Source organism: Cydia fagiglandana, chromosome 16, assembly GCF_963556715.1.
Source record: "Cydia fagiglandana chromosome 16, ilCydFagi1.1, whole genome shotgun sequence".
NCBI lineage: Eukaryota > Metazoa > Arthropoda > Insecta > Lepidoptera > Tortricidae > Cydia > Cydia fagiglandana.
Window position 1 is genome coordinate 4,002,902 of NC_085947.1, and position 27,898 is coordinate 4,030,799.

Genomic DNA, 27,898 nt, shown 5'->3' on the forward strand with positions numbered 1-27,898 from the left:
GCCAGTCGTTTGCGCTACGACATCGAAACGCTGTCTGTCTGTCTATCGCACTATATTTAAGAGTGATAGAGATACAGAAAGCGTCTCGTTGCCGTAGCGCAAACGATTGGCATCTTGGCTAGGCACCCTGTACTGAATGGCGCCTTAAGATAACGACTCTTTACATCTTTAGTTTATTTTTGCACAACCTTCGTATGAGTTCAATAATCTGTGATATTTTATATGTTAATACGTTTATATTTTGTACCTACCTACTTCCTTATTTAACGCAAATCTATTCGGTAGGTATTAATTATATACATGCATTAATTATATTTTTTGTTGCACATTTTGTTAATTAAAGAACGAGATCGCATTAAATATTAATTCATTTTAAATTCGCCTGTAATATTTTTCGCAACGAAATACAAAACACAAAATCACATATAAAATAGGTACTTACGTATGTACCTATATTCAATAAATAGTATTATTATTTAGCAATGGTGGCCTTTCATTACAAGCTTTTATTTACTTTCACCTGACCGTTGTCTGTCTGTTTGTCGGTCTGTAATCAAATCTTGCAAGTTAAATTTGATCCACTTCCCGGTTTCCGATTGAGCTGAAATTTTGCATGCATGTATAAATCGAATGACAATGCAATATTATGGTCCCATCGCTGATCTGATGATGGAGACAGGAGGCGGCCATAGGAACTCTGTGATGAAACAATGCAACCTAATTGTGTTAGGGGTTTTTAGAATTGTCTCGATGAGTATTAGTTGCCTGTCGTAAGAAAAGTACAGTCGGCGATGAAAACTTGTACCAAAAATGTTTTTTTTGCCAAAAACTTATTCCTTAGAAGTAGTCGATCGCCAGCGCCACATACCTCTATTAAAGAGCATTGGGCCACAGATTATATAATAGTTCTTACGAACAGATACTTATCTCTCAAACAAAACGCAAATACCTACCGTTTTGATACCTACACAAAAATACAATGGAGTGACCTTCAACGCGCCGCTCCCCGCAGCGCGCGCACCGGCACAACGCTAGGGTTGCTGACGCTTAGAAATGATAAATAGATACCTACTTAAACAGCGGAGTAAAATAAAAGTAAAGCTAAATCTTAAATTATAACTAATATTCCGATTATGCTTTAGTGTTTGCGAAATAGTTATTTTAAAAGGTCATATGTCCCTGCAGTAACCGCAGTGTTTACGCCGTTTCATAAACCGCGCAATAATCCCAGCAAGAATTAGTTTTAAAATTTCGTGTAATTTAAAACCAGATAGAGATTAATGTTAGACAATAAAGAAAAATAATAGAAACCCCATTAATACAGGTAATTAATTATAAGTTAACCATAGCAACAAACGTGAGCGCGTGTGGCAACCAACTGGCTTGCTTTTCTACCGTGAACGGGAGCAGATTCGTAGGTATTAATCCGAGCTCGCGCGGAGAGTTCCATAGGCCTGATTGGGCTTTGAAAGCGGGATAATCATAAAACGGGTGTTGGGCACCCTCCCGATGGCACCAAATTTCGATAGATATTTTTAATTGTAGCTAGTTTTATTTTAGTTTTATATTCCTGTATGTCTTTTAGTAATTTATATTAATAAATGGTTATACCGGGTGTGGCCTGTAACACGAGCAAATAATTTAAACATAGATTGTACTCCTCAAACGGAGACACTTTTGTTCAACAACTTTTAAAAATTATGAAGTACTTCGTCCACGTGGAATCTTATCTTCATACATTTTACAGCATTAGTACCTATAATTTTCATATCCAAGCAATGTTGAAATTACTTTTCTTTTTTAGCAAGTTGTATGAAGTTTTAAGTCAAGTTGATTTGATGTTGGTTGCTGAAATTACTTTTCTTGTATTCTAATAATAGGTACCTATGCCCTTATACAAGGATTCAAGTTCCGTACTCACAAAATATCTAATCTCCATACAAACTTTCAACCCGTTTCTTACCACCTTGGGGGATGAATTTTCAAAAATGCTTAAATTCGTTTTCATGTTATTTAATTTGATACTGCTGCCTTCCCTCGACCTGGGCCTGGCCCTTAAATCCGCCACTGAACCTATGGTTCTTCTTTGCCCGCAGGGTGGAGGGCGACGCGAGTGCGGCGAGGCGGGGCGGTGCGCGTGCGACTGGCGCGCCCCTCCCGCGCCGCCCGCGCCCCCTAACCCCCTCCGCGCGCTGGACGACACCCCGCCACCGCTCCTCAGGTACAGTTACTACTATGGCTCCTCTCACAGATGTAGTATTATATGCTCTGAGGCTCCTCTACACTATGGGCCAACGCCGGCCACTCCAAGGGACGCAGCCATGCGGTAGAATGAGATAGCAATATCACTTGCTCCCTCTAACTCATAAATGCGTCCCTTGGAGTGGCCGTCGTTGGCCCATCGTGAAAAGGAGCCCTTACAGTTCTTCACTTTAGAATCATGGTCACGTTGGGGACATCATCAGTTGTATCATGTTGCATGGGTTAAAGAAGTGGGTGAGATTAGGGGTGTCACATCGCCCTAAAAGAAGGGCCTCCTAGGAGTAGGATTAGAAATCACCCTAAAAATCCTGACATTGCCTGGACGGTAATTTCTCTAAAAATCTTAGGCCCTTAACTCGCCACCATATGCTGAAGGGTGTAGCTACAGCATAAGCTTCCTTTTTCTCTGCCCACCTCCTAAACTCTCAGCTACCTTCTATAGGCCAATCAAATTATATTCTTTCGAAGAATTAATTCCCAGCAAGCTGAAAATCGTTTTTAACCGACTTCAAAATCTCAAAGAAGGAGGTTATCAATTCGGTTGTATGTTTTTTTTTTTATTTATTTTTTTTATGTTTGTTACTCCATAACTCCGTCATTACTGGACCGATTTTGAAAATTCTTTTTTTGATTGAATGTATATGCATACAGATTGGTCCCGTTTTTGTCAAAACCCAGTTCTGATGATGGGATCCATGAGGAATCGAGGGAACTCCTCAAATCTTAAAGGCATATACACAGTGATTTTTGGTTTTTTATCAACGAATCAAGCATATACATCTAAAAAAGTGACATTTGATGAAGTGGAACTGCTGATGATGATCAGAACGGAACTCTTCAACGACGCATAGTTCACGGTTGGCGATTTGTCCTCTTCGTTATGTTTGTTAAGCAAGTTAAGTTTTTAAGCCACATTTTTGCCAAGCTCGAGTTCTGATGATGGGATCCATGAGGAATCAAGGGAACTCCTCAAATCTTAAAGGCATGCGTATAGAGATTTTTGTATTTACATCAGAAAATCAAGCATTTTCATTAAAAACTGTCGCATTTGATGAAGTGGAACTGCTGATGATGATCAGAACAGAACTCTTCAACGACGCATAGTTCACGTTTGGCGATTTTTCCTCTTCGTTATGTTCGTTAAGCAAGTTAAGTTTTTAAGCCACACTTCTGTCAAGCTCGAGTTCTGATGATGGGATCCATAAGGAATCGAGGGAACTCCTCAAATCTTAAAGGCATACGTATAGAATTTTCTGTATTTTCATCATAAAATCAAGCATTTACATTAAAAACTGTCGCATTTGATGAAGTGGAACTGCTGATGGTGACCAGAACAGAACTCTTCAACGACGCATGGTACACGTCTGGTGATAACGAATTTCGATTTTGACTTGGACTGGGACCCGGACTCGGACTCATACCCGGACCCGGACGTGGACACGGATCCAGATTCGGACCCGGACTCGGACCCGGACTTGGACCTGGAGTCGGACCCGGGCTCGGACCCGGACTCGGCCCCGGACTCGGACTCGGACTCGGACCCGGACTCGGACCCGGACCTTGGCCCGGAAAACCACTATGATACCTTAACTAAATAAACCACTATGATTACCTACCATAAAATGTAGGTATAAAGTATGATGATGCCAATCTTACTAACCCCTCCCGCTTAAACCCCCGTACACCGCACCGCATGCGCCATTAAGTGGGTTAGGTTAGGTTTGAACTGCGATCCTCACAGAACCGAACAACCTAACCCTTGTTCGGTTACTGCGATTACTGCGGTTCGGAAACTGCGAGCCTTACAGAAACGGAATGCTACTTGAAAAGTGGGTTTGATTAGGTTCGAACTGCGATCCTCACAGAACCGAACTGCTATCTGAGAAGTGGGTTAGGTTAGGCTAGAACTACGACCCTTATGGCTCCTCTACACGATGGGCCAACTCCGCATTTATGCGTTAGAGGGAGCAAGTAATATTGCTATCTCATTCTACCGCAAGGCTGCGTCCCTTTGAGTGGCCGGCGTTGGCCCATCCTGTAGAGGAGCCATTACAGAAGCGAAATGCTAGTAGAAAAGTGGGTGGTTTTACCTCCGTTTCTACATAGTGTATTATCTACAATAATCTTTCACCGGCCCCCAAAGAAGTCGTTTTTTTTTTTCTTAAAAATTATAATACCTTCATTTGGTACTCAATGCGTGTAATTCGAGTTTGCTCCATTCCAGGAGGTATGCATAAATTATTGATCTTTTTCAGTTTTTTGCTTGTAGCATTGCATAATTAAATGGTACGTCCGATGGAGTCTTTCTAATTGATGATGAAAATTGATGTTTGAGGTTTTGAAAGGTACTTTAATATGAATTATGTAGTAGTCAAAGATTGTAAAAAATGGGCGCCAGTTTGAATTTTTTTTAAACATTAATTGGTGCAAATTATATTATGTATTTCCCATGACTTTAACTAAAAAAACTAAAATATACATGGTATAAGATACAAACAGTACTTATAGTCTTGTACCTTATTATAATTGAAATAGAGTTCAAAGTGGTTACGTGGTTGTCTCCTTTGATAAATGCATTGCGAACAAACGTCCATATGAGCTTTATTATCCCTTTCTTACATAATCTTACTCACGCACAATGAATGCAAAATGACTAAGTCACTGTCAAGTCGTTGACCTTATGTAAGAACCACAAACCACATATATTAACCACCATTGTTATTCCAAATTGAGCCTTAACCCCTTCTTATTAGGATTTCGGAAGTGCAGAAAAATGTGATGAATTTAAATCTGATGATTTAGAGAGATTTTCCTTTGTAATAATGTATGGAGGTAATGATTTAGAGTTTTTGTATTGATGTGTGCAAATGATGCGTGCTTGTCCGTAAGTTTTTTTGTCCGTAATTGTTGTTATTTTACTGCACTACACAACATTAAGTGTACTTTCTTTAAAAAAAAATCTGTTTGGTCACTTTTAGGTACATCTAATGTATCATGTGGCTATAAAACTAGTAAGGGAACCGTCTTAGTTATGAAAACAAAGAATTTTAGAATCCTTATAATAACTGTCTGAGGTTTTCAACTTTTTAGTTTCAACACTTTAAAAACATTACTTTTTTAATCTAGTTAGATAGGTATACATACAGTTTTTTGGTTTCCATCATAGGTAGGGTAGGTACTTTGTAGAAATTTTGGTTTGATGACGATTCCACTATTTCTACTTAATTTGACTGTATGGTACATCTACAGGGTGTAATCGTTGTGTAGCCAGGCGATAATTCCGTAAATATAACAGATATCAGAAGTTTTCTTATTGCGTTTAATATATTGAAAAGTAATCGGGCGTCGTGCTGCTAGACCTGATGGGCTTCGGTAGCTCACGACGGCCCGTCTCCATGCGCCCAGCTTGAGGTGCCACACTCTAATCGCTGGCCGGCCACCCCCTGTGAAGCTACTGTGAAGCCCGGTTCCCGGGACCTCCACCACCTTTCGCCAGCGCCGACCACCAGCGCCAGGGCCAGGGGAGTACCAGCGATCCGCGGAAGCGAACCACACGGGCGAAACGACCTCAGACCCTGAGTTGTAATTAAATAAATTTGTGTTGGCTAATGGTGCGTTTCAATTTTTCAAGCCGCCATCTTAGACACCGTCACTCTCAAGCAGTTTTATCTCTTACGACATCGACGTTCTTTGAGGGGTGAGTCGTCGTACTAAATGTATGGGAGGGTTTGAAGTTATCTTTGGGATATTTCTGCTTTTATTTAAAAAAGGTTATTAATGTAATTTTACTCATTGGGTAACGCACTTTCGATATCAATTTGAAGTTTTCTGATATCGGTTACATTTACGGAATTATCGCCTGGCTACACTTAACTATTACACCCTGTATACGGTATCCTAGTTCAGATTAATACAATCTCATAAGTAGGTACATTAAATTCGTTGCAATTAAAACTTTTGACATGTGCACGATGTGAATCTATCTATCTATCTATACATCTATCTATCTATACATATAATAAAGCTGTAGACGGTCGAAAGTCTGTACATGGAAGATATTTGAAAAAAAGTTGGCTGGGGATACTTCGAATCGATAACAGAACACGTTCCAACAGTTTTTAGAATTTTTGTCTGTTTGTCTGTTTATCTGTTTATCTGTTTGTCTGTTTATTTGAACGCGCATCACGTGAAAACGGCTGAACGGATTTTGATGAAAACTTTACTAATCTGTCGGGAAAATCTCCGGCCAGGTTATAGGCTATAAAAATTCAACCCATATAAGGGGGGGTAGCCACAATACTCGCTTGATTTAAGTTTGCCCCTGAATCTTATGGCGCTACTTAGGAAGGAGGGGCAAACTTTTTCGCGCCTGGTTGGGTTTAAAAGTAAAAAAACCGGGCAAGTGCGAGTCGGACTCGCGCACAAAGGGTTCCGTACCATAATGCAAAAACAGGCAAAAATAAAACGGTCACCCATCCAAGTACTTGACCCCGCCCGACGTTGCTTAACTACGGTCTAAAATCACGTTTGTTGTATGGGAGCCCCACTTAAATCTTTATTTTATTTTCTTTAGTTTTTAGTATTTGTTGTTATAGCGGCAACAGAAATAGATCATCATTGAACATTTCAACTGTCTAGCTATCACGGTTCGTGAGATACAGCCTGGTGACAGACGGACGGACGGACAGCAGAGTCTTAGTAATAGTTGGTAATAGGGTCCCGTTTTACCCTTTGTGTACGGAACCCTAAAAATGTACAACTGTGTATCAAATGGCGTTTTTTATATCGAAAATTTTTCGGGCTGGCTTCGCTCGCGTTTTCAATAACATTCTGCGGTATGATAAAGATGATATTCGGGTGGCAACTGCAGCAGCATTACTCTGTTGCAACGTTACTGCTGCAGCACTGTCAATTTTCGTGATAAAATGATGTGACCGATTTCCATACTAAAAGTAAAAAAAGTACAACTGTCTATCCAATTGCGTTTATATATCGAAAAATTTTCGCGCTCGCTTCGCTCGCGTTTTCAAAACCATTCTGTGATATGATAAAGATGAAATTCGAGTGGCAACTGCAGCAGCATTACTCTGTTGCAACGTTACTGCTGCAGCACTGTAAATTTTCGTGATAAAATGATGTGACTGATTTCCATACTAAAAGTAAAAAAGTACAACTGTCTATCAAATTGCGTTTTAATATCGAAAAATTTTCGCGCTCGCTTCGCTCGCGTTTTCAAAACCATTCTATGATATGATAAAGGTGATATTCGGTTGGCAACTGCAGCAGCATTACTCTGTTGCAACGTTACTGCTGCGGCACTGTCAATTTTCGTCATTAAATGGTGTGACTGATTTCCATACTAAAAGTAAGAGAGTGAGGGTACGTATGAACATTTCCAACGTAGGCATTCGATTTGACCTTACGCGGACGCCCTCAAAATCATGGAAAAAATCTTGCTTTCGGGCTTGCGGTCAGCCGATTTTTTCGACATAGGTTACCGATTTTATAGCGAATTTTGCTCTCTTGCACGGCAGATTTGTCGGCCAAGGCGAGTTGCTACTTAGCCGTGATCCTGAGACCTAACTGTCAAAGTGATAACACTTTGGCAGTTAGGTCTCAGGGGCCCCGTGAAAGTCGAAAACTAAAAGCATCCTATCAAGTAGCGCTTTCGAGTGAAGCCAAAGAGCAAGCAGTAGAAGAGTCGTGATTACATGCATAGATTCGATTTCAAGACACTCTTTTGCAGTTCGGCGTGAGGTCTTATGCAAGGCATTCTCCCTTACGGCAAAAATGATCTTCTGCCTTAATTACACTTGGGCGTGGATCCAAACCCGTAATTTGTATACCGTAAACCGGTTGATTGTGACACTCTCTAATCAAATAATATTGTAACATCTGTATACTGACATTGCATAATCTGACAATAAATGATTACTTACTTACTTACTTACAAATCCAAGCTTTCCTCTTTCGCAGCTGGGCCTTCACATATTTCGCCAATACAATTCACTTGGTCAATTCCAAGCTCTGCTTTCTTGCATCTTTTCTGTATGAAAACAACCTCGCTGAGACCCTTAAATATCAAGCCCTATGCGAAACTAGGCTGATAGAAAACTGTCACATCCCTTCTCTGTATGAAATCCTGGATTCGCGCCTGGTTGGGACTAAAAGTAAAAATGTACAACTGTCTATCAAATTGCGTTTTTTATATCGAAAATAGTACTCTGTTGCAACGTTACTGCTGCAGCACTGTCAATTTTCGTGATAAAATGATGTGTCTGATTTCTATACTAAAAGTAAAAATGTACAATTGTCTATCAAATTGCGTTTTTATATCGAAAAAATATTCGCGCTCGCTTCGCTCGCGTTTTCAATAACATTCTAAGATGTGATAAAGGTGATATTCGGGTGGCAACTGCAGCAGCATTACTGCGTTGCAACGTTACTGTTGCAGCACTGTCAATTTTTGTGCAAAAATGATGTGACTGATTTTCATACTAAAAGTAAAAATGACCAACTGTCTATTAAATTGCGTTTTTATATCGAAAAATTTTCGCGCTCGCTTCGCTCGCGTTTTCAATTACATTCTAACATTTGATAAAGGTGATATTCAGGTGGCGACTGCAGCAGCATTACTCTGTTGCAACGTTACTGCTGCAAGATTGTCAATTTTCGTGATAAAATTATGTGACTGATTTCCATATCCAGCTATAATGTGGCAATGAACGTCACTCAATTGACCAAAAAAAAAATTCAATATAATCTTGATGACCCTAGAGAAAGGGGGCACCATGGTCTAAAAATGCTTAGGGCATCAAAATATCTTAATCCGGCACTGGTCGTTTGCGGAGTCGAATGATTTGGGACTCGCATTTTATACGCATTACCATGCCTTCCCCAAAAAAATCGAATCATTCGCGAAAGTCTCGCAACGCATTGAGGTTACAAAGGGCACGTGGTTTTCCTCAGGTGTCTGAAGAAGACCACGGTGAGTGGCGCTCTAGCCAGGCAAGCCGCTTCGCTTTTGCTCGCGCGCGTATACCTTACTGTATCGTCCGATATACACCTACTACTCTGTCGTTTAAATCACGTGTAAAATTTGAATAAGGGCTAAAAAAGCTATTGTTTTTGGAGTGTAGTTTTATTTAGTGGTACCTAATTGTAAAATATTTTATCTGGACTACAGTCCTCTAGCATATCCATCTGTCAACTTTACTTCAAGTTCCGCCTTCAGAGGAGAGGGAGAGAAATAGAACAGACCGAATTCAGCGCGGGCGGAGCCGCGGGCACAGCTAGTAAATAATAAAACTTACATTAATACATATTAACATAATTTTCGCCGTAGTTTGTACGAGTGTGCATTAAGGATGACTCATTAGACCGGGCCGGGGCCGGGCCTGATCTTCAGGACATTCGTTTTCTATGGAAAGCACCACGTGATCGCCGATCATGATCAGCCGTCATAGAAAATGACATGTCGGATGCCTCGGCCCGGGCACGGCCCGGTATAGCGTGAGCCATCCTTTAAGGTACCTGCATGTACCTATGTATATGGGGTTGAAAGTTATCAATGATATTGTTCAAGAAAAACGGAGGGTTGAACGATAATGTACAACAATCAGACCTATTCGGATTTCGAGATAATCACATGATCTAGAAACGATTTAGAGATCAACTAGATCTACATTAGATATCGACTAGATGTCACTTGGATGTCTAAGTCATAACTTGTCGAAATCATTCAATAGCACCTCCAGAATCGCGGAAACGTCAAATTTGACATATCTATCTTATAAATATCTTAAATTATCCATATCGTAACTTGTTGAAGCCTAGTAGAAATCTAATTCATTTTCCGAATCGAGCCGAATTGTATTGTGTTCTGTTGTGTTGCAGATCTAACCCACTGTATACCGAGGAGGAGGAACAGGAGGTAGTGATAATCGTGGACTCGCTAGAGGAGGACGCCGTGGACGGAGGGAACCTCGCGGCCCCCTGCGGGCCTCGCCGTGTACCTTCCACCTCTTCAGGTCAGAAGCGCCTTAAAGGCCTGTGCACACCGGATGCGTGTGCGTGCGGTGTTGTAGTATACAGATTCTTATGAGAGGCGGCACACCGCTTGCGTGACGTGTGCGTGTGCGGCTCCAACATTTCAGCGCACGCACAAGTGCACGTCACGCACACGCAGCCGGTGTGCACAGGCCTTTAACCAGAAATTTTGAACCAGGGGTAAAATCACTGACTGGGCTGAGGTTTCGACCCGCGGCTCTTGGACCCCAGCTCTCCAGAGCTACGGACATTTGCTAGACTGAATATTTTTACCATATTTCAATACAATGCCCAATGTCCTATGTTCAGCAGTGGACGTCCTCTGGCTGATATGATGATAATGATGATGATGATTTCAATACATGTAGGAGGGAATAGCTTGATGCCCCAATGCCATACACAGCGGGAAGAAGTTGACAACTCGAGACATAAAATTGAAGAAATTTGAACCTTATGTAATTCTATTTTAAGTTAAAATTTCTTCACTTTTATATCTCGAGTTATATATAAATTTATGATTGGGTAATAGGTCCACGGTAACTCTCTCACAAACTTGACAACTCAGTAGGGATGTCTCAGTAGGTAAGCAAGAAGACCCCTCCTCCTGTCTCTCCTGAGACGCCTTTCTCTATTCATCGTCTCTTTTCATCTGATTCCTCCTCTTCAATTTCTTTCTACGATTGACTCGCAGCCTCGTAGCGTAGATAAATAATATCTCAAACGGTTATATTCTTTATCTGTAACTATAGGTATATATCATATAAGTATCAATTGTAAGATAGGTGAGGCCTAAAGACCCGGTGGGTAGCTAGGCCCAGGATTCAAAAATAACACTTCTTTTCTGCATTAAGTATAAGTATAAGTTAAATAGATACCTTAATATAAAGCATATTTTGACTCTCTTTGCCGCCGAAAAAGAAACTTATATATCTCCTAACCGTCAACTTCGTCTAATACTCTTGAAACTACACCCGGACCAAACGAACTGAACGGGTTTGTCCTTAAACTACGTCCAAGACGGGTGGTGGACGGGCAGCAGCGTTCCTCAAATTCGGTGTACTCGACTGCGATCGCTAACCCGCCTGCCAAGCGTGGCGATTATGGCATTCACCCCCCAAAAAAGGGGAAGGCCTAAGTTCAGCAGTGGACGTCTTATGGCTGAGATGATGATGATGATGACTCTTGAAACTAATACTTTCCATTTCTCAGGCTACGGCAGCGGCGGCGGCAGCAACGGGCGGGTGTCGCCATCTTTACCAAAGACCGAGGCGGAGCTACCCGACTCGAAGCACGAAGGATCTCAGACGTCAAGAGCCTCAACCTCTGACACGGACAGCCCAGGGTGCACGCTGTCGCGGAGCCTTAAGGAGGATATCAGGGCGTGTTTAGGAGGATGCAGGTAATTTCTCCTCCCCTCCTTCAATAGTACGAGACACGTAGGATCTCCGATTTCCAGAGCGTCAATTTCTGACGCTCACAGCCCAAGGTGTTCGCTATCGCGGAGCCTTAAGGAGGATATCAAGCCTGTTTAGGAGGTTGCAGGTAATTTTTTCACTGTACTAGTACTTGATTCGAAGCATGAAAGATCTGAGACATCCGGAATTTCAATCTCTGACACGGATAGCCTAGGATGTAGGCTGTTGCATGGCTGTAAGGAGGACATAAGGGCGTGTTTAGGAGAATGTAGGTACTGTCTTCCCTATAACACGAGACGCGTAGTATGGAGTTTCTCAGAGCATGGTATAGCGCTATTTGGACCATGGGCCATCAGGTAAGAATGGTCCAAAAACAATCGTGCTAAGCGGCATCTCTTGAGACAAAAGTGCAGATTCACTGCACTTACTTTTAACCAGATGGGGTGGGTTGTATTCTCTATCTCGATGAGATATTCTAGAATGGCTGCTAAATATCTCCAATTTATTCTAGATGGGAAAAAGACGTCGGCGACGTAGTAGAAGCCGCAGTGAAGGGCGCCGGGGGCATCACCGCAGCCCGAGCGAGGCTCCACGCCGCATTGCTAGCGCTGCATGAGCCTTTACCCAGGATTCCCAACCGAGGGCCGTCGCTGCCGTACTGCGGGCCTGGTGTGCGGCCCGGTGACGTCACTATGATGCCGAAAACTACTGAGATGTCGCTGCTGGTGAGTACCTAGTATTTGCTTTATCTGACGGAAAACGCATGAGAAATTGAAACAGAAATAATCCTTACTCTGGTCTTGGTTGTACTCGTACCAGGCCGACGGAACTCTACGCGCAAGCTCAGATTTATACCTACGTGGCGTCGGCAACCCTAGCATTGTGCCGGTGCGCGCGGTGCAGGGAGCGGCGCGTTGAAGGTCATTCTATTGTATTTTTGTGTAGGTTTTAAAACGGTAGGTATTTGCGTTTTCTTTGAGAGATAAGTATCTGTCCGAAAGAACTATTAGGTACCTATATAATCTGTGCTCGTACAGTCACGTTTTAAGCACGTTTTCAGCTCTCAAGACTTCACCAATCTGCCAGCTGGCAAGTTTCCCATTTCAACAAAATAAATTAAGTAACCACTTGATATAGTGAATATTATCGTATAATTCCTCAACCAAAAGTGGGTCAGTCACAAAATGAGTACTTAACATTTGTAACATAATATTTCATACATAGACGTGATATCTCGTAATGAGGCACCATCGTCCCTGTCAAATGGCCATTATAACCCTTATTTCAAACGTAATAAAGTCCACCTAGGATCAGTTAAGAGTGTTTTTAGTAGCAAATGTAATGAGATAAGTACAAAAGCCGTTATGTAAGTAATTGGAGCCATGATCGTATCGCGAAATGTAGGTGTCTGTGTCGTGTGATGAAACTTTAGCCACATGTGACTTTGAGTGGACATTCACTCACCTACTAAATTATACAGGGATGGCCATACCTACCGCAAACATCGAAAAATCGAAAAACATTTTCTGTCTCTCTATCGCTCTTGCATATTCGAGCGAGGCAGATAAAGAAATTATGAATCTCGTTTTCGCGTTAGGGCGTCTGGACTGGATTGACAATATACTTAAAAATTCCAGTGCCTGATTGGAGTAAAAATAATATAACGTACTGAGATTTCATTTCCGACCCATTTCGTACCTTATCACAGTGACAATTAGGTATCGTCTTGGGTCGTCCCATTCGTTTTTCGTCAAGTTCTTAAATTAGTCCTATTTTGCTTTCGTCACTCAATCTACATCGAAAGCCACCAACGATTGGAACGAATGTAGAATGAGTGACGAAAGCAGAATAGGACTAATTTAAGAATTTTACGAAAAACGAATGGGACGACCCAAGACGATACCGACAATTAATATGAAAGTCCATAGAGACTAAATACTCGTACTATTGTCACTGAGGCGAAGTACAAAATGGCTAATAGGAACTTAATTTATTTGGGTGTACCTACGTTATTACCACGTTCTTACTCTAGCTTTGTATAATTACTACATACATATATAATAATACGTAGCAGAATTGCCTTGAAGTAAGTCTTATATTTTAACGCCGGAAAGTGAGCCATTTCCAAATACTTGTTAGTCAACAATTAAGCATTACATTCACTTCGTGCGTAAATGCATCCGTTCAGATCGACATTAAAGACAGGATGGTGACTAAGTGGCTCGATATATTCAGTTTGAAAACAATTTGATTTAAAATAAATATAGTAACTTAATTAAAACCATAAAGACAGTGACCAAGAAAAACCCCATACCTATCACTGTAACATATACTCACTTAAAATCAGGGGCGCATTTTGAAATTTGGCGTCCCGGGCCAATACGTTTCGCCGCCCCAGAAGTCAAGGAAGAAAAACAAAAAGCAATCCGCCAGGGGCAGCGTATGCCCTGCTTAAAATCTGTATGTCAGGGTCCCGATATTAGATTCTAACTAAATAAATAACGAACCCTGCAGATGTAGTGCATGTTTTCCATCGTATTTTCTCGGAAACGTTCGTATTTGTCATGCTACTTCAGTCAACCTCAGTACTTTTTGTACCGAGACTGACTGAAACAGCAAGACACGTTCGTACGTTTCCGTGAAAATACGATGGAAAATAATTATGCACTATATCTGGTCATTACCTCGACGCCTTTGACAGGAATAGGTGGGAGACGGGATACGTGGGGAGGAGGGAAGCCTTTGCCCAGCAGTGGGACAATCTAGGCTCATATAAATAAATAAATATACATCTTTACCTGTCGAGCTGTCATTAAAACCGGCGATACAATTACGGAGTGCCTATCTACTTTCAAATATAAGATGTCGAGATGATATCCATCTGTTTATAACTTAAAATAAACGTTAATAATTTTTGTACTGGACCTAAATACATTTTGTGAATAATTGAGTGATGTTTATGTATTGTACAAAGGTCAATTATCACATTAACACAAACCATGCCTATTGTGCAATTTAAGTACCTCACCATCTAAATCTGTAGATGTTCTCCGCCCATTTTAAATTGATGGCCAATTTCAGATAAAGACCTATAATTGGCTTTTCGTCGGCCCTTGGCGTTAGCAATTAGAAACACCTGTGATGTGAATGTTATGAAACATTACAAAGCTTTTAGGGCCATACATACTTAGGGCCCGATTCGGATTTTGAAATAGACATCTATTAGATATCTTTTAGATATCACTAAGATACGATAACGATATGTTTAAGATCTAACCTGTCAAATTTGACATTTGCGCGATTCTGGAGATACTCTTGAACGATTTTCACAGGATATGACTTAGAGATCCAATTCACATCTAATACTTACTCTATCTAACGTAAGAGTGACATTGGTTGCCCGAATTGCGCTGCAAAAAGAACTAGTTGATATCTAAACTATAACGTGTCTAGAATGGATCTAGTACGTGTCGTCTCTTGTGAATATCTTGAAATTCGAATACGGCAGTTAATGTACCCATATAGGCACTTTAAAAATACGCTCCGGCGCGGCCCGACTTCGGCCGGTCGGCGGGAATCATATCACTTCCTTTTTTAGGGTTCCGTAGCCAAATGGCAAAAAACCGAACCCTTATGGATTCGTCATGTCTGTCTGTCTGTCTGTCTGTCTGTCCGTCCGTATGTCTCAGCCACTTTTTTCCGAAACTATAAGAACTATACTGTTGAAACTTAGTAAGTAGATGAATTCTGTGAACCGCATTAAGATTTTTACACAAAAATAAAAAAACAACAATAAATTTTGGGGGTTCCTCATACTTCGAACTGAAACTCAAATTGTTTTTTTTTTTCATCAAACCCATACGTGTGGGATATCTATGGATAGGTCTTCAAAAATGATATTGAGGTTCTAATATTTTTTTTTTACTTAACTGAATAGTATGCGCGGGAGACACTTCAAAAGTGGTAAAATGTGTCCCCCCCTCTGTAACTTCTAAAATAAGAGAATGATAAAACTAAAAAAATATATGATGTACATTATACCATGCAAACTTCCACCGAAAATTGGTTTGAACGAGATCTAGTAAGAAGTTTTATCATAATCGTAAACCGCAATTTTATTATGTTACTTGCTGCTACGGAACCCTTCATGGGCGAGTCCGACTCTGTCCGACTCGCACTTGGCCGCTTTTTGTTAATTTCTAAATAATGCCACGAATATTAACAGGCCTATTCGGATTTCGAGATAATCACAAGATCTAGAGACGATTTAGAGATCAACTAGATCTACATTAGATATCGACTAGATGTGACTTGGATATCTAAGTCATAACTTGTCGAAATCGTTCAAGAGGACCTCTAGAATCGCGGAAACGTCAAATTTGACATATCTATCTTACAAATATCTTTAAATTATCCATATCGTAACTTGTTGAAGTCTAGTAGAAATCTAATTCATTTTCCGAATCGAGCCGTAAGTATTAGTGCCTTGCCAATAGCTATAAAGATATACATATTTTGCACTCCACAAGGCCAAACATAATAATCCTATCGTCTAGATCACTCAGGACATCCTGCCACTCTGCGGAACAAATGACTGTTCTTTGTTCTTATTATTCGGATATAAGATAATATCCAATGTTGAGGCTGAATGTTGCCGGTAATTATTAATTAAGCATAAAGTAATATAGATGATAATCTAGGTAAACTATACATTAGCTTCGAGGGAATATAATTATTCATTTTGTGGTTTGGATTTGCGTTTGTGCCCACTGATTACCAGTCCGCCGGACTATATCGGCCTGTCAGTTAAGCCCCCTCCAGACTATGCGCGTGGATCGCGGGCGAAGCCGCCAACGCGAGTGTGGAGTCGATTTCGCTGTCTGCGAAAATCGACGCCACACTCGCGTTCGCGGCTTCGCGCCGCGATTCGCGCACGAGTGTGGAGGAGGCTTTAGAACCAAAATTTGACAGCTCTCCGAACAACTGACAGGCTGATATAGTCCGGCGAACTGGTAATCTGTGGACCCCTTAAGAAAAGGGATTCAAGACACAAATTAATTTGGATAAATCTCAATAACAACACGATGTGAATTAGCATATTGTAGTGGAACTAGTGACCTACAGGAACCTATATTCGATACTTTCATTTTTATCCAAGAAAATAAGTATGGCAAGCCGATTTCTTGACTGTGTAGTAGCTGCACATTTACCCAATGTCGTGATGCATAGACTAGCTGGGAAGGCACCTGGTAGAAAGTGCAAATCGTAGATTCTGTAGTGCATCATAAAATCTACTGCAGAAATTTGCAGTGATTCGACAAAACATAAAAATTTGGTTGTTATAATACTTATAATTTTCGATCAATCTCAATGCCTACAAGCATGTACGAGTCACAATATCCTTAAGTAATCATGGATGGCGATCAAGATTTGACATATATATTTAGGTCACTCACTAATCAGGTCAATACAATACTTAGCTTAATTAGCCTGTCAGATCTTCACGTATTTGACACCATCAAATAATGTGCAAGCAAAAATGGTCTTTAACACATTTTAAATACAGACTTTTCTCGTATGCAACCAACATTATTGTCTAAAAGGGCTCTATAATTAAAAGGGTCTCGATGGATTGGCACATGAGGCCGTCGATTTGGAGTTATTGACTTTAGGGTCATATTTATAATGAGCTTTTTATTACTTAATTCCCTTTTACAAATGAAGATCTATTCAATCAAGGTGCGTATACAAGTTGACTATTTTTGTAGTAGCACCAGCATCATTATTTAAATTACAGCAATTAGGTGCACGTCTCTCTAATGTCTTATCTTACCTTATTGTTTTCGGGGGCCCTTGCGGATATACTTCGACCCATAGGGATCTTTTATGCAGTTACCCCCTATAGAAGATCCGTCAGCTACTCAAGAGCTTTGCCCACCATATCCATGTGTCGGATGATGGAGCTCATGGGTAGCGTTTTAAAGTCCTTTGGTTCCAGATATCCTGCTCCAAAGTCCTTCATTCTTTGTCTGGCGAAGGCGTGACATTCACACATTAAGTGTTTCACTGTCTCTTCCTCTTCTTCTCTCTAATGTCAAAAACAAACGATAAGGGCTATCCTAATTTTTGATTTATGGTCCACAGGAGTGTCAGTTTTTGTCTACAATCATACATTTATACCCCGAGTAAGTTAACAATAAAAAAAGAATTAGGCAATGTTACCGATCATTCAAACAAGCGTTAGCCTAAAGAACTTTATCTGCAGGCCTATTATGGATGGGTTTATCCACGTGACAAAATATCCGTCACTTTTAACAGAGCGCGTTTGAAAGTGACGGATATTGTTTTATCACGCTGTCACGTAGACAAGAACGACCATCATATCTGTACAGAATACGAAACGCGCGCCGAATCGAAGCCAACTCGGTCAATGCTGGGAAATGACGTGACTGTTGTAGCATAAGAGCTTCTATTGCCGCTAGAGTCTGCGGAAAGAGAAGAGTCGTGGAATATATGGGGCCCAATACATTCCACGACTCTTCTCTTTCCGAACAGACTTACAGTTTGTCACAAGAAGAAATTATAACACGAAGAAAACAAAGTGATTCAATTTTCTCCTAGATCAGGAGCGGTATCAGGGTCGCATTTTTATCACGTGTCATGCTATGCGTCACTTTCGCGCTTACATATTTGTTAGGACGTGACAGGCATGGTGACAAATGACAAATGATAAAGAACCGACCATCTTAGCCTTACAGATTTTTTCATTCGCTTAATTCGCATAAAATTGGGTACTTTCCTATACTTAAAATCAATTATTTCACACCGTGCACGAAATAAAGCACCAGATAATTATTAGAAAAACATAGATAGCAGATATTTTTAAACATAATTTATATTTAATAAGTCGGATGGAAGTATAAAAAGTAGGTGAGTTGACTGTGACGTCACTACACAAGTTTCATATGAATTCCATATTAGAAAATCGTTTTGACAGTTCTAAAAAAGAAGCTGATTTGACTAGTAGGAAAGTAGCCTATTATATTACCTGTATTTTGAACAATTCACTTGCTGGCACCTCTCACACTTGACCGATTTGGATTCTCATGGGCTCCAGCTCGGAGGGCCGCATAGGGCACGGCTCAACCTTTGTGCCATTATCTATGATTATTTTAATTATTTGTACGCAATAAATTGCCGGTTTCGTTGCTTTGGATTGGGGCCATGGTCTGGTAATCGTTTCCTGAGTCGAGGTGACATTCTTCAATATTGTATTTTTTTTATAATGTTTTTTTTTACTGTAATAATGCCTGTCCGGTAACTTTGAGCAACACCGAGGGAGTCGGTATTCGCACTATTTCCCCTCTGCCGAAGAACATGCCCAACTGGGCATGCACACAACTTACGCAGTGTCTGTTGTCTATAGTTCGTTTTTTTAAGCATTAGAAAGAATTTGCAAGAAGGTAAGCGATCTTGACATGTCTTTTAATTGAAAAATGCTTTTTAAAAATCAAATTATGAAAGCAGAAGAATATAAATGATCGTATTAAATTCATAATTGTTACATATTTGCCGTAATTTATTTTTAAAATGTGTTTTTTAATTAAAAGACACATCAAGATTGTTTACCTTATTTCCAATGCAAAAAAAACGAACTATATAAGCTTGCCACCCCTGCCACAGAATAAATAATAGTACTACCGTACAGAAAGGAAACTTCCTACAAATCCGAAGGCTTTATCTTATCTGTGGTCGTGCTCGCAAAGGGACGTCAAGTCAAGTTGTGTCAACCCTAAAAATTGCTCGGAGCAATGCCGAGCCGAACGGAGCCGAGATTGCCCGAAGGGAAGAGTTTCGCATCTCTGCCCCTGCATACATATTTGTATACAGGGCTGCTAAGCGAATAGTTTTGCTGCATGGTTGTACTTGTCGTTTTTAGGGTTCCGTACCCAAAGGGTAAAACGGGACCCTATTACTAAGACTTCGCTGTCCGTCCGTCCGTCCGTCCGTCTGTCACCAGGCTGTATCTCACGAACCGTGATAGCTAGACAGTTGAAATTTTCACAGATGATGTATTTCTGTTGCCGCTATAACAACAAATACTAAAAACAGAATAAAATAAAGATTTAAGTAAATGGGGCTCCCATACAACAAACGTGATTTTTGACCAAAGTTAAGCAACGTCGGGAGTGGTCAGTACTTGGATGGGTGACCGTTTTTTTTTGCTTTTTTTTCGATTTTTTTTTTGCATTATGGTACGGAACCCTTCGTGCGCGAGTCCGACTTGCACTTGCCCGGTTTTGTATATTTATTTGAAATCCATTCGTTTTCAAATAACGTTTAGCTTAGCACTGGCTTTCCAAAGTGCATATAATGAATACAAAATACTAGCTTTATTACCTGGTCAAAATATATTTTATGTATTCTTCCATAAATTACTTAGTTTCTGAATGCCAGCGGCAATCATCTCATTCAATAAAGTTAACGATTATAATTATATGGCTCTGTGGGCCGCGGGTATTTTAATTCGCTATTTTATTGACCAATTAAATTTATCATACTGCTGATATTAAGATATAGTATTAGGTATGCATCATTTTAAAGTAAGAAATTACACGTTAAAGGTTTTTTTGTAAGGGGAGATTACAGTCAAAGTGAAAAGTAAACAAAGACGCAAATGTGAAAGGCAGTATTAACTTACTACTTAATTCATATGTGACGTCCCACGGGAAAAGGTACCTTATGGCGGTTGGCGCTTACGCTATTATTAACGCCGCTCCAATATTATTGCGCCGCCATGCGACGTAATCGCCGGCCGCCGGTAAGGTCCCTTTTGCCGTGGAACGTCACATATAAAGTGAAATAATTGGCAATAAACACTATGCATGATGAAATTGTATTAAAAATTATATGGATCATGTCAATAGCCAAGTAGTTATCATTATTATATATTCTTTTACAATAAATAATATATAGGACGATTTTACACAGATCGGCCTAGTCCCACAGTAAGCTCAATAAGGCTTGTGTTGCGGACACTAGACGACGATATATATAGTATACACATAAAGTTAGATCGTAAAAAGTCTGCAGCGATTTTGATAGCCCACCCAGTGCAAGTGTCATTTTAAACGTCAAACTTCTATGAAATTATGACGTATAAATAACACTTACACTGCGTGGGCTATCAAATCCGCTGCAGACTTTTATTGGTGCGACCATATATAAATACTTATATCATAGAAAATAGCCATAACTCAGGAACAAATATTTGTGATGAACACAAAAACGCCCTTACCAGGATTCGAACCCGGGACCTCCTGCTTCGTAGGCAGGATCACTACCGACTAGGCTAGGAGGCCGTTCAATTACAATTTTACAATTTACAACACAACAACAACAATACAATTGTTACAATTTTTACTTGTTTAGTGAAAAGGCAATAGATTGATTATACAGGGTGATTCATGAGACGTGAGCAGGACTAATCCTGCACACTCAGTAACTGATAATTGATCGATCACTGTCGTATTTAGGTGAAACAACCACACTTTTTCCTATTTTTTCAACTTTTTGGTGAGGGCAAATTTAATTCTCTACAATCATGGTCACCCTACAAGACCTAATTAATATTATAAACATAAAACCTCTTTTACGGAGAAAATAAAATGGCAAACCTGAGTGAGATACGAGTTTTCAAAAGTAACCAGACCGTGATGACAGTGATGACATTCAATTTGACACAGAATATCGGTAGTTTAGTATTCTAATGTTAGGGTGACCATCCATGTCGTAAATAAATTAATAACTTTTTTTCAACACGACTAGAAAATTAACGTTAACCCCACTAATACTGATAGGAAACAGTTGCTTATAATTTACGAAATGTGCAGTGTTAGTCCTGCTCACGTCTCCTGAATCACCCTGTATAGGTACTACCTACCGAAGATGAATAGGGGCCCGATTCGGATTTTGAAATAGACATCTATTAGATATCTTTTAGACATCACCAAGATACGATAACGATATGTTTAAGATCTAACCTGTCAAATTTGACATTTGCGCGATTCTGGAGATACTCTTGAACGATTTCCACAGGATATGACTTAGAGATCCAATTCACATCTAATATATATCTTACTCTATCTAACGTAAAAGTAATATTGGCTACCCGAATTGCGCTGCAAAAGAGAACTAGTTGATATCTAAAATATAACGTATCTAAAATGGATCTATAGTACGTGTCGTCTCTTGCGAATATCTTGAAGTTCGGATACGGCAGTAGGTAAGTAGATAATTATTCCACATTCTGCCCCGATTACTACGCCTCATTAAATAAATGCAATTAGTAAATGCAACCGTTACAATACGCACGTAACACGTCATACCAAATGTTCACCAAGTCACGTGGTATACGAGGATTATAGACTAAGAGCGTGCCCCGGAAAATGGTATGTAATAATGAAACCGCTCTAGTACAGTCGCCATCAGATATATCGGGGCGGTCAAGGCGCTCACAAATATCTGAACACGCCTCTATTGTCAAGCCGTTAGAGTGCGTGTTCAGATATTGTGAACACCTTTGGGTGCTCCGATATATCAGATGGCGACTGTACTATACAGGTTGGCCCAAACATACGTTGACAAAAATTATTTTGAAAGTATTTTCTTACTTACATCTATATTATTTACAAAAGTCATTAAAAATTGAAACTACGATCATATAACTGAAAAAAAAAGATCTTCATAATATTCTCATATTATTTCTGTTTTCTTTTGTATTGTCTTATTTTATTGAGGTGTGCAATAAAGAGTATTTGTATTGTATTGTATTGTATTCTCCTTTGGTTTTGTTTTGATATACAATCGCAAAGCATTGTTAAAGTTATCAACAATACACACATTAAAAAAGTAGTCAATGATTTTTAGTGCTTATTACTAGATCCTTACGTCTGGATGATGTTCATCAATGGAGGTCAGAGTGATAGACTGAGAAATGTTATTTATGAAGTAAATCCATAACCCAGCTGACACCCAGCTGTGCGGGCGAGACATCGCTATATACGTGCATAGCGCTGTTACGCTTATACACCGGAGCGACGTGCGAATTGGCATCAGTGTGATAGCCGCGTAAAAGTGACATTCCATTTCCAACTGCAGCTGCAATACTGTTCATTTTCTATGGCAATTTCCATAGTAAAATGAACAGTATTGCAGCTGCAGTTGGAAATGGAATGTCACTCTAACTGAACATAACTGTAACTGAAATAGTGAACCTTTTTCCGGAGCCAGCTCTCTGTCTATAATGTTATGTTGAATAATATCACATAATAAGTGTTGTAATAGTTACGATTCGCTTGTTATTCGCTTATCTTCTCGTTTCATCTGATGTAAGTAACTTTTTCTCAAACGTGTGCGAAATTAATCTTGTGTTTGTGATAATAGAGCGCGAAATGATATTATAACATTTATTAATTAGTATGAAGAGATTAATTATGAATTCAGATGCAGAAACTGCGAACTTATTTACATATTGTAAATTAAATTAAAATTATTAACATGGTTTACATTTTACATTACAGCAGTTTGTGCTCGCGACCTACATTTGAATGCTGAGAATGTGTTGGATTTAGATCGAAAACGAATTATAACTTTACAATTTTCTCGTTGTGTATTGGTATTCATTAGATGGGTATTGTCACTTAAAAGTGTACCTACCATTTATATCTTTTTCGAATTTTTTTTAAAAGCTGCAAATCTTATTTTAATTAAAAATTCGATAAAAAACCGGAAAAAAGGGATATAAAATATTATATTAAAAATGCCAATACCCAAAGAGGAAAATGGTATTAATAATTTTTATTTCATTTATATTCTACGTTTACTAGTAGTTTCAAAAAAATACTCAAGTCTATTTGGGTCTCCATCAAATCGAAAAGAACTCGAGTTTCGATTTAATTATAGAGTCTGAAAAACACAGTCCAAAATCACGGTACTGGTTTCTTAACCAACAGTAAGTACCTTACCGTCATAGGAACTATTGTCACGGTCTTGCTTGGTTTATTGTTGGGTGTCCATCCTGTCAATACGTCAAACTGCAACGGTGCCAAGGCGACGGATGCTGGTAGTGGTAATAATCGCCGACAGTCGCCATAAATTTCAGCTTCTATCGGAAAATGTACACAATGCACGCAGCACACAGAAGTTAGTAGAGCACTATAGTTCGTTTTTTTAGCATTAAATAGAAAGAACTTGCTAGAAGGTAAGCGATCTTGACATGTCTTTTAATTGAAGAACGCTTTTTAAAAATCAAAAACTATTACTTATGAAAGCAGAAGAATATAAATGATCGTATTAGATTCATATTTGTTACATATTTGCCGTAACTTATTTTTAAAATGTGTTTTTCAAGACACATCAAGATTGTTTATCTTATTTCTAATGCTAAAAAAAACGAACTATAGAGTCCGTCTAAGTTAAGCCAAGTAAAATCAGGTAAACAATATAAAAGTAAAGTGTTCATAGAAATTTTACATAAATGATGACTGTGTTTACACTTTGTCATTGCGAATGCCATGCGTCGGGGTCCTCACTAATGCGAGTACGAGGAAGAAAAAAAAATGAGAGAGGCTGTATCAGGGACACAGCCGCTATGGCTGACGTGAAACGTGGTGTGGACCGCCAATGCGAAGGCCGAAGGCCGAGCTTCGCGTAGGGCCGAAGGCCCGAAGCGTCCAGGATTTAAGTGCTTTAACATAGAACAATAGTAAAACTGTCTAAATGCGAAGGCCGAGCTCCGCGTAGGGCCGAAGGCCCGAAGCGTCCAGGATTTAAGTGCTATAACACAGAACAATAGTACAAGTGTCTAAATGCGAAGGTCGAAGGCCGAGCTCCGCGTAGGGCCGAAGGCCCGAAGCGTCCAAGATGTCAGTGCTTTACCACAGAAAAATAGTAAAAGTGTCTAAATGCGAAGGCCGAAGGCCGAGCTCCGCGTAGGACCGAAGGCCCGATGCGTCCAGAATGTTAGTGCTTTAACACAGAACAATAGTACAAGTGTCTAAATGCGAAGGCCGAAGGCCGAGCTCCGCGTAGGGCCGAAGGCCCGAAGCGTCCAGGATTTAAGTGCTATAACACAGAACAATAGTAAAAGTGTCTAAATGCGAAGGCCGAAGGCCGAGCTCCGCGTAGGGCCGAAGGCCCGAAGCGTCCAAGATGTCAGTGCTTTAGCACAGAAAAATAGTAAAAGTGTCTAAATGCGAAGGCCGAAGGCCGAGCTCCGCGTAGGGCCGAAGGCCCGAAGCGTCCAGAATGTTAGTGCTTTAACACAGAATAATAGTACAAGTGTCTAAATGCGAAGGCCGAAGGCCGAGCTCCGCGTAGGGCCGAAGGCCCGAAGCGTCCAGGATTTAAGTACTTTAACACAAAACAATAGTACAAGTGTCTAAATGCGAAGGCCGAAGGCCGAGCTCCGCGTAGGGCCGAAGGCCCGAAGCGTCCAGAATGTTAGTGCTTTAACACAGAACAATAGTACAAGTGTCTAAATGCGAAGGCCGAAGGCCGAGCTCCGCGTAGGGCCGAAGGCCCGAAGCGTCCAGGATTTAAGTACTTTAACACAAAACAATAGTACAAGTGTCTAAATGCGAAGGCCGAAGGCCGAGCTCCGCGTAGGGCCGAAGGCCCGAAGCGTCCAGGACATCAGTGTTTTAGCACAGAACAATAATACAAGTGTCTAAATGCGAAGGCCGAAGGCCGAGCTCCGCGTAGGGCCGAAGGCCCGAAGCGTCCAGGATGTTAGTGCTTTAACACAGAACAATAGTACAAGTGTCTAAATGCGAAGGCCGAAGGCCGAGCTCCGCGTAGGGCCGAAGGCCCGAAGCGTCCAGGACATCAGTGTTTTAGCACAGAACAATAATATAAGTGTCTTAATGCGAAGGCCGAAGGCCGAGCTCCGCGTAGGGCCGAAGGCCCGAAGCGTCCAGGACATCAGTGTTTTAGCACAGAACAATAATACAAGTGTCTAAATGCGAAGGCCGAAGGCCGAGCTCCGCGTAGGGCCGAAGGCCCGAAGCGTCCAGGATGTTAGTGCTTTAACACAGAACAATAGTACAAGTGTCTAAATGCGAAGGCCGAAGGCCGAGCTCCGCGTAGGGCCGAAGGCCCGAAGCTTCCAGGATTTAAGTGCTTTAACATAGAACAATAGTACAAGTGTCTAAATGCGAAGGCCGAGCTCCGCGTAGGACCGAAGGCCCGAAGCGTGCAGGACATCAGTGCTTTAGCACAGAAAAATAGTACAAGTGTCTAAATGCGAAGGCCGAAGGCCGAGCACCGCGTAGGGCCGAGGGCCCGAAGCGTCCAGGATTTAAGTGCTATAACACAGAACAATAGTACAAGTGTCTAACTGTGAAGGCCGAAGGCCGAGCTCCGCGTAGGGCCGAAGGCCCGAAGCGTCCAGAATGTTAGTGCTTTAACACAGAACAATAGTACAAGTGTCTAAATGCGAAGGCCGAAGGCCGAGCTCCGCGTAGGGCCGAAGGCCCGAAGCATCCAGGATTTAAGTGCTATAACACAGAACAATAGTAAAAGTGTCTAAATGCGAAGGCCGAAGGCCGAGCTCCGCGTAGGGCCGAAGGCCCGAAGCGTCCAGGATTTAAGTACTATAACACAAAACAACAGTACAAGTGTCTAACTGCGAAGGCCGAAGGCCGAGCTCCGCGTAGGGCCGAAGGCCCGAAGCGTCCAGGACATCAGTGTTTTAGCACAGAACAATAATACAAGTGTCTAAATGCGAAGGCCGAAGGCCGAGCTCCGCGTAGGGCCGAAGGCCCGAAGCGTCCAGGATGTTAGTGCTTTAACACATAACAATAGTACAAGTGTCTAAATGCGAAGGCCGAGCTCCGCGTAGGGCCGAAGGCCCGAAGCGTCCAGGATTTAAGTGCTATAACACAGAACAATAATACAAGTGTCTAAATGCGAAGGCCGAAGGCCGAGCTCCTTGTAGGGCCGAAGGCCCGAAGCGTCCAGGATGTTAGTGCTTTAACACAGAACAATAGTACAAGTGTCTAAATGCGAAGGCCGAAGGCCGAGCTCCGCGTAGGGCCGAATGCCCTAAGCGTCCAGGATTTAAGTACTATAACACAAAACAATAGTACAAGTGTCTTAATGCGAAGGCCGAAGGCCGAGCTCCGCGTAGGGCCGAAGGCCCGAAGCGTCCAGGATTTAAGTGCTATAACACAGAACAATAGTACAAGTGTCTAAATGCGAAGGCCGAAGCGTCCAGGATGTCAGTGGTTAAACACAGAACTGACAGACTGGACGCTTCGGGCCTTCGGCCCTACGCGGAGCTCGGCCTTCGGCCTTCGCATTTAGACACTTGTAATATTGTTCTGTGTTAAAGCACTGACATCCTGGACGCTTCTTGCCTTCGGCCTTACGTAGAGCGCAGCCTTCGACCTTCGCATTTAGTTAGACTCTTGTACTATTGCTTTGTGTTTGAATACCGAAGTCGCACATCTCGCGAATGCGTGATGTATTATAATAATTTTGGATAATATCTAAATTTTATCTGTAAAGATTATTTGGGGTCATAATGATTCACTGTATCTAGATGAACTTGAATGCAGCATGTGATGGGTAATTTTAAAATAATTAATTTCAGCGTCACACCTATTTAAATAATTAAATGATCAATTCATTTTGGAGTAATGAATGTAACGATTAGGTACAATTTTTTTTGTAAATAACAAACCAAAATTACGAGAATAGATATTTTATACGGGTAATACACGTTTTATAGCAAACTCGTTCGTGTCTTTCCTGTAGCCATCGCATTTAAGGGAATCTAAAAGCATTTTTTTACGCAGCACCTTTACAGGCAGAATATTTCATTCAATACTTGAGACTCAAATGAGAAAAACGGGATATATATGAACCACAGTCGTTACCTTTTATAGTACCTATTGTCCACAGAAGTGACCTTTTCTAAATTATGTTTTACCCATTACATCAGAAAGTACCTAACTAAGATTACTATATACTTACTAGCATTAGGAACTCGGGATTGTCAAGCAGCCGTCATACGTTATATGTGTTCTATCAAAGTAACTCGCGCCGCCGCGCCGCCTTAGATGCTAATGCATTATTTGAGGAGATGAGCATGTATTACTATGGTGAAT

The 27,898-nt window shown here is 40.8% G+C and overlaps 1 protein-coding gene across 1 annotated transcript in view; it reads left to right on the forward strand.

Moving 5' to 3' along the window:
- LOC134672199 (uncharacterized) overlaps positions 1–27,898 on the forward strand; it is an 81,672-nt gene that overhangs the window by 38,250 nt on the left and 15,524 nt on the right. Inside the window, exons 3-6 of the mRNA XM_063530099.1 lie at positions 2,097–2,221; positions 10,159–10,292; positions 11,521–11,710; positions 12,238–12,451. Of these exons, the coding sequence (XP_063386169.1) occupies positions 2,097–2,221; positions 10,159–10,292; positions 11,521–11,710; positions 12,238–12,451 (663 nt within the window). The remainder of the gene's footprint in view (positions 1–2,096; positions 2,222–10,158; positions 10,293–11,520; positions 11,711–12,237; positions 12,452–27,898) is intronic.